The 13,813-nt window shown below is 38.7% G+C and overlaps 1 protein-coding gene across 1 annotated transcript in view; it reads left to right on the forward strand.

Annotated features, from left to right (window-relative positions):
* The window catches only part of STAB1 (stabilin 1), a 426,801-nt gene extending 414,360 nt beyond the window's left edge, over positions 1–12,441 (forward strand). The window contains exons 68-69 of the mRNA XM_063426973.1: positions 11,058–11,189; positions 11,565–12,441. Of these exons, the coding sequence (XP_063283043.1) occupies positions 11,058–11,189; positions 11,565–11,579 (147 nt within the window). The 3' untranslated portion in view covers positions 11,580–12,441. The remainder of the gene's footprint in view (positions 1–11,057; positions 11,190–11,564) is intronic.
* The last annotated feature ends 1,372 nt before the right edge of the window (positions 12,442–13,813 follow it).

A 13,813-nucleotide genomic window follows, 5' to 3' on the forward strand; every position in this document is an offset into this window, starting at 1 on the left:
AACTAAGACTGTTGACTAGCACTTATACTCATGGTGAACGACTGCTATAACAGTAGATGGATGATATGTAAACACTGTACCACAAACCAATTCCCAATTTTCTTTTCTGTACCCCCACCCCATAAAACAAAAATCTTTCAAAATAAAGAATTTATAAAAAAAATCTCTTTGTTCATACAGCCTTAGGCACACCTCTTTGCATAAGACTTGCACAGCCTTCCTAAACACTTCCTGTATGAAGACATCTAATATTTATACTTCCTTTATTGCAAATTCTGTTTAATTCAGAATTCCCTATCTCCTGCATTTTAATAGCGTGCTAGAACTTGCAGAATCCTTCCTTATTTATTACTGTTCAAATGACAGAAGAGAAGATACATTTTTTTTTTTTGTCAATCTTTCTTTTATTGAGGCAGACAATATTAGGGATACAGAATGGAAAGGAGGGAGTACACGATAGATATACAGATTGGGTACATGCTAACACATTTCGTCAACTCCTATATGTAGAAGCCTCATTTTATATTAAGTAAACGATCTAACATCAGAGTAACACAAGTAAACGTAGATGCGTATTAAACAGGTTCCATTTGAAACGGTTGTACCTATACTGCGTCTGTGCTCTCTAAAGAATTACAAATAGCGAAGGTCATCGAGTTAAGCAGTGGGATATACAGGTATATTCAGTAGTGTCCGCTTCTTGTCATGGGTTGAGGATAAACTCCTCAGCGGGATAGTTGGGCGAGCACGATTAGTAGATAGGAACAATGCTTTAGTGTGTGCGTGACATGTCCTCGCTCGCTTTGGTGTGTGTGTGACAGGTTATCTCTCGCTTTAGTATGTGTGTGACAGGTTATCTCTCGCTTTAGTATGTGTGTGACAGGTTATCTCTCGCTTTAGTATGTGTGTGACAGGTTATCTCTCGCTTTAGTATGTGTGTGACAGGTTATCTCTCGCTTTAGTATGTGTGTGACAGGTTATCTCTCGCTTTAGTATGTGTGTGACAGGTTATCTCTCGCTTTAGTATGTGTGTGACAGGTTGTCTCTCGCTTTAGTGTGTGTGTGTGGTAAGTTGTCCATCGCTTTAGTGTGTGTGTGACAGGTTATCTCTCGCTTCAGTGTGTGTATGACAGGTTGTCTCTCGCTTTAGAGTGCGTGCGACACATATTTTAGTTTGAAATCAAGCTGAAACATTTGGCTTTAAACACAGATCGGAATTATAAGTACGTGAGAACGGTGCTATAATCACGCTATAAACAATTCAAGTAACGTAAATGCAAATCAATTAGCTATATCTACCTAGATGCAGAGTGGTAGTGTGTGGAGTCATTTAGCTAGTGAGGATTTTAATGCCGGCTATCCTAGCTGTCCTTATCTTGAGTGACTAAACATAAAACATATGGTATGAAACTTTGCTTTGCCATTAATCAACTGGGTGAGCTAGCAATTATAAACATGCTGAAATAAAATAAAATGTCTGACTATACTGCGACTGTGTCTCTGAGTCTCAATAGCAGCTATGGAAGTAGCAACAACATGCCCTTAGAGCAGAGTAATCAGTGGAGAAAACCAAATTCTGGCCCGCATCCCCAAGCAATACAATGGGTCTTAGCTGCTTCCCCATATACACCATTTTGTGGGCGAAGGTGTTTGCAACGTTTAGTTATGCAGTCCAGATATGGTCAACCTAAGTACAGAGAACAAACAGTGAGATGATCTGAGAGGGTCAGTTGTACATACAGTTTGTAAACGTCCCGGTGAGGTCTGAGTCTGTGGTGAAAAAAAAAAAATGAGGTCTCCTATCGGGATCTGAGGCGTCTTGAAACAAATGGAAAGCTGGTGAAAGCCTTAAGGCCAACTCCATAGTGAGGTGGTATGGCTCAACGGGAGCTCAGTGGGGGTTTCTCTGTTGAGGAGTGAGAAACTAAGGGTAACGAGTGGATCTCTGGCCTTGTGTCGGTTTCAGGGATCCAGATCAGCAATGTTCCGGCTGGTGTCTTAGCCGGTCTCCGTTCATGTAGTGGCCGCTACATATGGATCGGGCGTCAGTCCTTGAGGTAGGAATGGGACTATTCTCGTCAGGTCCCAGGAGTGCTGTGGCGAATCGGTGCCTTGTTGGGCTACCTGGTTGAAGGAGTCTGGAGATAGGCCCAAGGCCTGCAGTAGTTGCGCCGAGTCTGCTGGGTCTTGTAGTCTGTGGGATTCCGTTCCCCGCCGTACCACTAGCGTGTGGAAAGGCCGCCAGCTATACAGTATATCATGTCTGCGGAGTAGCATGGTGAGCGGCTGGAAGGTGCGTCGCCACGCCAGTGTCTCGTTCGAGAGATCGGTGAAAAAGGTTAGCGTCATGTTATTGAATTGAAGGGGTGTCTTACCCCGAAGGGCCGTAAGGATTGCCAATTTGTCCCGGGTGCTGCGAAAGACAATTATTAAGTCCCTGGTGGCCTCGGTCGGCGCTTTAGGTGGCTTGGGGATCCTGAAGACGCGTTCAGGGCGAACGTTGATGGTGTTCGAAGGCGCCATTATAGTAGCAAGCAATTGCTCAACTATTCGCGGGAGTTCTGCCTCGGGTATAGCCTCCGAGACCCCACGCACCTTTAGGTTGGTTCTCCTCCTAGCGTCCTCGTATTCCGCGAGGCGAAGTTCTTGTCTACGCTGTCTTGTATGCAGGTCATTTACCGCCCGCTGAAGTTCCCCTATATCGTTGGTGTTGCTTATGGATGTCTTCTCAAGGGCGCCCATGCGGATCGTCAGGCCCTTCAGGTCTCCTCGCACCGCTGTGATGTCCTTTTGCAGTGTCGTTTGTAGGTCGTTCAGTAGTTGCTTTAAGACCGCTGTAGTTACCGGAGCTGAGTCCGGGTTAGGTTTGAGCTGTTGTGGGGGTTGTCTCGTTGCAGGTGTTGTCAGATATTCCTCTCCAGATTCATCTTCAGAGAAGTCTGAGCAGCCTCCGTGGAGCGCCGCCATATTAGGTCCGCTTGGGCCTCGCGCCTGCCGCCACATTTCTCCGATGGTAAGCCCTGGGGATGGTTTGTCCGGGGTTGTTTTCATATTTTTCCGACCCATTTCGTTGGGGGTAACCTGGGAGGGCCCTGGCCTTCGTTTGGAGGTCCGTTTAGAGGGTATTTGCCCCCGATTTTTAGCTTTGTGCCCGGAGCTCTCGTTTGGTGCGACCGCTCACTCTTGCAGCTAGCGATAAAAATGTTTAACCCCTTAGTGACCAGACCGTTTTAAAATTTTCTTGCCGTTTGGGACCAGGGCTGTTTTACATTTCTGCTATGTTTGTGTTTAGCTGTAATTTTTCTCTTACTCATTTACTGTACTCACACATATTATACAGTTTTTCTCGCCATTAAATGGTATCTCCAAAGATACCGTTATTTTCATCATATCATATAATTTACTATAAAAAAATATAAAATATGATGAAAATTTTTTTAAAAACACATTTGACCCCCAAATTCTGTTACGCATCTACAACCGCCAAACACTCATGCTAAATAGTTTCTAAATTTTGTCCTGAGTTTAGAAATACCCAATGTTAACATGTTCTTAGCTTTTTTTTAAGTTATAGAGCTATAAGTACAAGTAGCACTTGGCTATTTCCAAACCATTTTCTTTCAAAATTAACACAAGTTACATTGTAACATTGATATCTGTCAGGAATCCCTGAATAACCCTTCACATGTATATATTTTTGAAAAGAAGACAACCTAAGGTATTAAACTTGGGGTATTTTGACTCTTTTCATGCAACCATTTTACCACCAATCTATGCCAAATTTAAAACAAATTATAATAATGGGTGATTTTTTTACACACGTAGAAATTTAAGAATACATGTACTAAGAACTTTAAGGGTTACTGCCAAAGAACACCCCAATATGTGTTCAGCAACATCTACTGAGTACAGTGATACAACCCGGAAGTGATCGCTCCGGGGGAGTGATCACCCGGTGGCTGGACAGTGAGGGTGGATATTGCATGATGCCTCGATATGAAGGCATCCCTGCAATACCGTTAAAGCTGCTGGAAGCGATCAAGCGCTCTAATACTCTGCGGATGTACCTGATACGTCCTTAAGTACCGTTTTTTGTCAGACGTACCTGATACATCCAAGGTCCTTAAGGGGTTAAAGTAAGTCACACCTCATTGAAAATTGAACAATTTTGTTTTCATACCGGCTGTGTCAGTCACAACCAGGGGAGCTGTTTTCCTGTTTGCAACATGGCACTAGTGAAATATGCAGTTATATTATGGCAGTCATTGTAGACTTATCTAGAAAAGAGAGAGTTGTCTAAACATTGCTGTCATGAAGAAGTAGAATGGGGACATTGATCTTTGTCAGAGATTCGGTTTGCAAACGTTGGTCATGTACAGGTCTTTTATTGCTCCAGATCTGCAATATGCTGACTCTTATAGTGCTGTTTCATACGAATACGATTTTGTCATAAGATTCAGTTTTTTTCGCATTTGTTTACTAAAACGTAAATTAAAGCCCTATAAACGAAATATAAACAACATGCATTACCTTTTCGTTTCGTTCGTTTAACCCCTTAACCCCTTAACACCGCAGCCAAATGTACAAGTTGTGAACGAAACAAAACGTAAACAAAACCTGGCATTTGCGCTATATGTCTGTCCAACTGTAATTCACCTCTTTCATATTAAATGCACCCCCCTTATAATATATCATTTTATTCAGGGGAAACAGGGCTTTCATATATTCAAATATTTAGCTATGAAACATAATTTAATATGAAAAAAATGGGAGAAAATACGATTTTTTTTTTTTTTTCGTTCTACATGACATTTTAACTGTCAATGTCATAATACTGTTTGCTTTTACTGCAATAAAATACACATATTTGTATTCAGCAAAGTCTTACGTGTAAAACAGTACCCCCTATGTACAGGTTTTATGGTGTTTTGGGAAGTTACAGGGTCAAATATAGCATGTTACATTTGAAATTGAAATTCGCCAGATTGGTTACGTTGCCTTTGAGACTGTATAGTAGCCCAGGAAATAAATTTACACCCATAATGGCATGCCATTTGCAATAGTAGACGACCCAAGGTATTGCAAATAAGGGATGTCCAGTCTTTTTTAGTAGCCATTTGGTCACAAACACTGGCCAAAGTTAGCGTTAGTATTTGTTTGTGTGTCAAAAATGCAAAAAACGCCAATTTTGGCCAGTGTTTGTGACTAAGTGGCTACTAAAAAAGACTGGACATACCCCATTTGCAATACCTTTGGTTGTCTACTATTGCAAATGGTATGCCATCATAGGGGTAATTTTCATTCTTGGGCTACCATAGGGTCATAAAGGCAACGTAAGCAATCTGGCGAATTTTAATGTGAAAAAAATTAAACACAAGCCTTATATTTGACGCTGTAATTTTTGAAAACACCATAAAACCTGTACATGAGGGGTACTGTTGTACTCGGGAGACTTCGCTGAACACAAATATTTGTGTTTCAAAACAGTAAAAAGTATTGCAGCAATAATATCGTCCGTGTAAGTGCTGTTTGTGCGTGAAAAATGCAAAAAACGTCACTTTTACTGGCGATATCATGGTTGTAATACATTTTACTGTTTTGAAACACTAATATTTGTGTTCAGCGAAGTCTCCCGAGTAAAACAGTACCCCACATTTACAGGTTTTATGGTGTCTTGGAAAGTTATAGGGTTAAATATAGTGCTAGCAAATTAAATTCCCTATACTTTCGGCATGGGTGGTCAGGCAGGTCCCGCTAATTGTAATTAATTAGGATACCTAATTATGTAAAATTATTACATAAATATATGTGTAGAATTAATATATGTATATATATACATATGTGTATATATACGTATATATATATATATATTTTTTTTTTAATATTTTTATTTATATATAGGTATATATATAGTGATATATACGTATATATTTATGTATATAGATATATATATTATTTCGTTCTACGTGTATTTTGATATAAATATATATATATATTAATATCACAATACAGTTAGAACGAAATAAAACACATCTATATATTTTTTAATATTTTATTTTGAATTATTTTTTTAATTTTTTTACGTATTTACATATTTATTTTTTTAATATTATTTATAAATATATATATAACAATAATTATATATATATTTAATCAGTATCAGTCTACGTGTAATTTGATATTAATATATATATATAATTATATACATATTAATATTAAAATACACCTAGACGGTGTATGTGTGTGTATGTGTATGTGTATATATATACTTAGATCATATAAATATAATATATATATATATATGATCTAAGTATATATTATTATTTTTTACACTGTTTTAACTTGTTTAAATTTTATTTCCAGCCAGCAGGGGGACTAACTGTCATTACAGTTAGTCCCCCTGCTGGCAATGCCTGAGCCAGCTATCCCGGCCATGTGATTGTGAGGTCCTCGCAAGGACCTCACTCTCACATGACCGGGAGGGACCGGAGGAGGAAGATGTGCCGCGGGGGGGTTCCCTGGGAGTCCCCCCAACCGCGATCGCCGGCGTGGGACCGTCGGCGACCGGGTAAGTTACTAAAAACCGGAGGGCGTACTATTACGCCCTGCGGCGTTTAGAGCCGCTTTTAAAAGGACGTAATAGTACGCCCTCCGGTCATAAGGGGTTAAGGACTGAGCCAAATGTACACGTTGTAAACAAAACAAACCTGGCATTTGCGCTCTATGTCTGTCCAACCGTAATTCACCTCTTTCATATTAAATGCACCCCCCCTTATTATATATCATTTTATTCAGGGGAAACATGGTTTCATTTAATATCAAATATTTATCTATGAAACATAATTTTATGTGGAAAAAATGGGAGAAAATAAGAAATTGTTATTTTTTTAGTTCTACATGACATTTTAACTGTCAATGTCATAATACTGTTTGCTTTTACTGCAATAAAATACACATATTTGTATTCAGCAAAGTCTCACGTGTAAAACAATACCCCCTATGTACAGGTTTTATGGTGTTTTGGGAAGTTACAGGGTCAAATATAGCGTGTTACATTTGATATTGAAATTCGCCAGATTGGTTACGTTGCCTTCGAGACTGTATAGTAGACCAGGAAATAAATTTACACCCATAATGGCATACCATTTGCAATAGTAGACAACCCAAGGTATTGCAAATGGGGTATGTCCAGTCTTTTTTAGTAGCCATTTGGTCACAAACACTGGCCAAAGTTAGCGTTAGTATTTGTTTGTGTGTCAAAAATGCAAAAAACGCCAATTTTGGCCAGTGTTTGTGACTAAGTGGCTACTAAAGAAGACTGGACATACCCCATTTGCAATACCTTGGGTTGTCTACTATTGCAAATGGTATGCCATCATAGGGGTAATTTTCATTCTTGGGCTACCATAGGGTCTCAAAGGCAACGTAAGCAATCTGGCGAATTTTAATGTGAAAAAAATGAAACACAAGCCTTATATTTGATGCTGTAACTTTTGAAAACACCATAAAACCTGTACATGAGGGGTACTGTTGTACTCGGGAGACTTCGCTGAACACAAATATTTGTGTCTCAAAACAGTAAAAAGTATCACAACAATAATATCGTCCGTGTAAGTTATGTTTGTGCGTGAAAAATGCAAAAAACTTCACTTTTACTGGCGATATCATCGTTGTAATAGATTTTACTGTTTTGCAACACTAATATTTGTGTTCAGCGAAGTTTCCCGAGTAAAACAGTACCCCCCCATGTACAGGTTTTATGGTGTCTTGGAAAGTTATAGGGTTAAATAAAGTGCTAGCAAATTAAATTCCCTATACTTTCATGGGTTGTCAGGCATGTCCCGCTAATTGTAATTAATTAGGATACCTAATTATGTAAAAATATTACATAAATATATGTGTAGAATTAATATATATATATATATATATACATATGTGTATATATATATATATATATATATATATATTGAATTTTTTTTTTATATTATTATTTATATATAGGTATATATATAGTGATATATACGTATATATTTATGTATATAGATATATATATTTCGTTCTACGTGTATTTTGATATAAATATATATATATTAATATCAAAATACAGTTAGAACAAAATAACACACATCTATATATTTTTTTTAGAATTTATTTTTCATTTTTTTTACGTATTATATATATAATTATTTATATATATTTAATCAGTATCAGTCTACATGTAATTTGATATTAATATATAATTATATATATATATATTAATAGTAAAATACACATAGACAGTGTATGTGTGTGTATGTATATGTGTGTGTGTGTGTATATATATATATATATATATATATATATATATATATACTTAGATCATATACAGGGAGTGCAGAATTATTAGGCAAGTTGTATTTTTGAGGATTAATTTTATTATTGAACAACAACCATGTTCTCAATGAACCCAAAAAACTCATTAATATCAAAGCTGAATATTTTTGGAAGTAGTTTTTAGTTTGTTTTTAGTTATAGCTATTTTAGGGGGATATCTGTGTGTGCAGGTGACTATTACTGTGCATAATTATTAGGCAACAACAAAAAACAAATATATACCCATTTCAATTATTTATTTTTACCAGTGAAACCAATATAACATCTCAACATTCACAAATATACATTTCTGACATTCAAAAACAAAACAAAAACAAATCAGTGACCAATATAGCCACCTTTCTTTGCAAGGACACTCAAAAGCCTGCCATCCATGGATTCTGTCAGTGTTTTGATCTGTTCACCATCAACATTGCGTGCAGCAGCAACCACAGCCTCCCAGACACTGTTCAGAGAGGTGTACTGTTTTCCCTCCTTGTACATCTCACATTTGATGATGGACCACAGGTTCTCAATAGGGTTCAGATCAGGTGAACAAGGAGGCCATGTCATTAGATTTTCTTCTTTTATACCCTTTCTTGCCAGCCACGCTGTGGAGTACTTGGACGCCTGTGATGGAGCATTGTCCTGCATGAAAATCATGTTTTTCTTGAAGGATGCAGACTTCTTCCTGTACCACTGCTTGAAGAAGGTGTCTTCCAGAAACTGGCAGTAGGACTGGGAGTTGAGCTTGACTCCATCCTCAACCCGAAAAGGCCCCACAAGCTCATCTTTGATGATACCAGCCCAAACCAGTACTCCACCTCCACCTTGCTGGTGTCTGAGTCGGACTGGAGCTCTCTGCCCTATACCAATCCAGCCACGGGCCCATCCATCTGGCCCATCAAGACTCACTCTCATTTCATCAGTCCATAAAACCTTAGAAAAATCAGTCTTGAGATATTTCTTGGCCCAGTCTTGACGTTTCAGCTTGTGTGTCTTGTTCAGTGGTGGTCGTCTTTCAGCCTTTCTTACCTTGGCCATGTCTCTGAGTATTGCACACCTTGTGCTTTTGGGCACTCCAGTGATGTTGCAGCTCTGAAATATGGCCAAACTGGTGGCAAGTGGCATCTTGGCAGCTGCACGCTTGACTTTTCTCAGTTCATGGGCAGTTATTTTGCGCCTTGGTTTCTCCAAAAGCTTCTTGCGACCCTGTTGACTATTTTGAATGAAACGCTTGATTGTTCGATGATCACGCTTCAGAAGCTTTGCAATTTTAAGAGTGCTGCATCCCTCTGCAAGATATCTCACTATTTTTGACTTTTCTGAGCCTGTCAAGTCCTTCTTTTGACCCATTTTGCCAAAGGAAAGGAAGTTGCCTAATAATTATGCACACCTGATATAGGGTGTTGATGTCATTAGACCACACCCCTTCTCATTACAGAGATGCCCATCACCTAATATGCTTAATTGGTAGTAGGCTTTCGAGCCTATACAGCTTGGAGTAAGACAACATGCATAAAGAGGATGATGTGGTCAAAATACTAATTTGCCTAATAATTCTGCACTCCCTGTATATATAGTATATATATATATGATCTAAGTATATATATTTTTTTTACACTTATTTAATTACATTTTATTTTATTTCCAGCCAGCAGGGGGACTAACTGTCATTACAGTTAGTCCCCCTGCTGGCAATGCCTCAGCCAGCTATCCCGGCCATGTGATTGTGAGGTCCTGCAAAGGACCTCACTCTCACATGGCCGGGGGGCTCCCAGGAGGGAGGATCTGCCTCGGGGGGCTCCCTGGGAGTCCCCCCAACCGCGATCGCCGGCGTGGGTAAGTAAGAAAAGACCGAAGGGCGTACAATTACGCCCGGCAGCGTTTAGAGCCGCTTAAAATAGGGCGTAATTGTACGCCCTCCAGTCTTATCGGGTTAATAGACTCCATGCTGAAGGGCAGTTAACCTCCACAGCATGGAGAAATAACAGTGCGCATGCGCCAAAAAATAAAAAAAAGGTAGGCAGCTGGCAGCGCTACCATCTCCCTCCTTGTAATAATATTAATTACAACCCCCACCCCCCACACCCCTGCATTAAAACTATTGCTGCCCAGTCACTAGTGCAATAAGGTGGGACCTGGTACAGGTCCCCCTATTCCCCCATGGGTCCGGGATATACAAACAGGGGGACCTAATGTCCCCCCTGGTCCCCACCCATGAGCGGTGGGTGGGGACCCTAAATAAATAATGAGGGGACCTAATGCCCTCCCCAGGTCCCCACCTATGAGCGGCAGATGGGGACCCTAATTAAATAAATGGGAGGACCTAATGTTTTATCTGAACAAAGGTTCCATTTTCCCCCCAACCAAACTGTTTCTTAATTAATTTCCAGTTTGGAGTATTTTGTATTTCTTAAATAGTCATGGTGAGATTCTGTTTTTTTTTTTAAGTGGCAAAGTCTAGATCTATACAAACAAAAAGGTATTTTTCTAAAACACAAATATACTTCTTAATACATTAACATATCATTTAAAAAACAGTAAAATTTAAATAATACAACTTCTCCGTGATAAGATTTTTTTTTGATTGCTGCGAAGCGATTGTCATAGGGTATCTGTGTAAAGTGTTCCAAAGCTATTTAGATAAATATTGGAATTGCATAGCTCCTTTAACTTATCGTGAATATTATTTCCCATTCTAGTCTGAATATGATTACGATGATGATGATTTTGATAATGGAGGCTCAGGTACGACAAGACAAGCTAACCCTCCGCTGGTGTCAATCCCAAATCCAATGTATGGAGACGGCAACTTCTTCTACGAACCTTTTGAGGTAATATTATACCCAACGATTATACTCTACTTATAGGGATGGTGAATGAAGCTGAGCTTACAGAAGAGGGCTCCTGCCCCACCTCTGAGTCCTAGGCAGCCATTGTAGGTCATCTAATGGTCAATCCTGATATGATACACAACTTTACATATTAATACTTCATGTATACACTGTGTCCGACTACTAGCAGTTTTACAAAAAATTCAACTGCAACCTTTCTGAAGTAATTATAACTTATCTGCCACATTTGTTCACTAAACCTATACTTTATTGTTGAGATGCATACCAATCCATACAAATAAATCATGCTTGAATTTCTACTGAATAGTTACTGGTGTTAGTTTGTCCTCTAATACTGTGCACTTTCCTTTCTAGGACTCCTGTGAATGATAGGCTTGGATAAATAGGAAACAAGGAAATTTAACCATGAACCTCAATCCTCATTTATTACAGAACCTGGAAAAATGGTTGTGTTCCCAATGAAAACTATGGGAGACGGATATTTACTTAACAAATATAAACGTATATTTGGTTCTGAGTCCAAACACTGTTTACATATGCACCAAGGATTTTTTTTTTTTACAAATTTGTATTATTCCAAAAAATCACACCGAGTCACATGACAAGTAGCATGACACTGTTCCTAACCGTGTTTAAAAACGTAGCCTCTTTCAACCGAGTTCATCTTCTTGACATAGTAATATGATGGCAATATAATATGTATACCATCCAGCAAGTCAAACTGTTGCCTGGTGTCTGCACTGTAATTTAATTTAAAATGTTAAGTGATACTTCACCAAACAGGAATTATAGAAAATGTGCCAGGGGTTTGAAAGAAAAACTAACCAGATACTGGGCATGTTCTTCACCTCTTTACAAATCTTAGGCTATAGTAGCCTATTTCAAAATATCCTTGTTATTTCTTTACAGTACCTCATATGGTAAATAAACTACATAATCCTGAACTATTTTGCCATTTCTAGGTGTATATCCCATGCAGAAGATTTATGAAAAGACTGATTTTTTTTGTTAAAACATGTAACTACAGAATTCCGAATTAATGAAATCACTAAAAAAAAAAAAAAACTACATTTTAATTTTTTCTACATTTTAGAAAGGCATTAAAAAAATGTTTTGCTGAAAGTATATTTGGATACGTGATTCTACTGATTAATCAAAGCTGATTTGTTAAAATTATTTGTTTGATTCAATCTTGTACATTTTAAATTAAATAAACACAATGGTTCTGTGATTTTATTCTTTTTATTACTTTTACTACCCCTGGATTTTATAGCAAACAGGGCTGCTATTATGCTATAACATAATATAATCAGGAGCATGAAGGTGAATGAAAAAATATGTTACTTCATTCTAAGTGTATTTTGATATTTATATATGTCATATATAGATATCAAAATACACATAGAATGGAATATATATATATATATATAATAAGCCACAACTAAGTAAGTCTATCAATAAGGACAACGAAAGGGAATGATATATGAAAGGCAGATGGCAAAAAGTGACAGGAATAAGGTCAACCCACTAATTCCTCCGTAAAAGGGAGGAAATAATAAACCACCAATACATATCCTCAAAAAGGCTGGTATGTAATCCCATTCAGATCAACATAAGGTAGATGAAGAAACTGGGAAAAATTGCTTCTTGACCCCATAATAGTAGTCAGATATCTCATTGGATCAAGAAACTATTACCCCACTAATTAACAATAATACCCCTGAATATTGTGTTTTTGCAACACAAGAGCGAGGCTAAATGCCGGTGGGGGCGGGGGTAGAAGTCCCGGGTAATTGCTGCGTGGGAAGCAGAAGGAGTCGCTGCTTCCCCAACAACCAGAATCCAGCAGCTGCACTACTTCCACCTCCATAATGAACAGAGGTAACTATGTGTGACTGTCTGCCTGTGTGTGTGTGTGTGGCTGTCTGCCTGCGTGCGGCATTCTGCCTGCATGTGTGGCTGTCTGCTTGTGTGTGTGTGGCAGTCTGCCTGTGTGTGTGTGTGTGTGGCTGTCTGTGTGTGTGTGCATGTGTGTTGCTGTCTGCCTGTGTGCATGTGTGTGGCATTCTGCCTGCGTGTGTGGCTGTCTGCTTGTGTGTGTGTGTGTGGCAGTCTGCCAGTGTGTGTGTGTGTGGGGATGTCTGTGTCTATCTGCTTGTGTGTGTCTGTCTGTCTGTGTGTGTGATACTTTATGTGTGGCTGTATGTATGTGACTGTCCATCTGTACCTGTGTGTGTTTGTAATTGTCTGCCTGTAACTGTGTGTGTGTGTGTGTAATGAATATTTATTTTTAAATCATTATTAAGTTAATAAATCCCCTATACAATCACTACACTTCTATACACACACTATAAGTGGATGACAGGGGAGAGGGGCGCTGCGAAGATGTTTTGCATAGGGCATCTAAATGCCTAAGGCCGGCCCTGCCCACAGACATCTTTGCACACAGATCTATTCAGAGTTACACAGATTGACATACATACACAAGTACATTGACACATACTGACTGTAACAGAACCTTACCTTTGCCTAGGAACATTTATTACTAAACCGGCCCTTTAACCACTAACCAGGTACCTGCACATTAACAGAGACTATAACCA

The sequence above is a fragment of the Pelobates fuscus genome, chromosome 7 (genome assembly GCF_036172605.1).
Source record: "Pelobates fuscus isolate aPelFus1 chromosome 7, aPelFus1.pri, whole genome shotgun sequence".
In the NCBI taxonomy this organism is placed as follows: domain Eukaryota; kingdom Metazoa; phylum Chordata; class Amphibia; order Anura; family Pelobatidae; genus Pelobates; species Pelobates fuscus.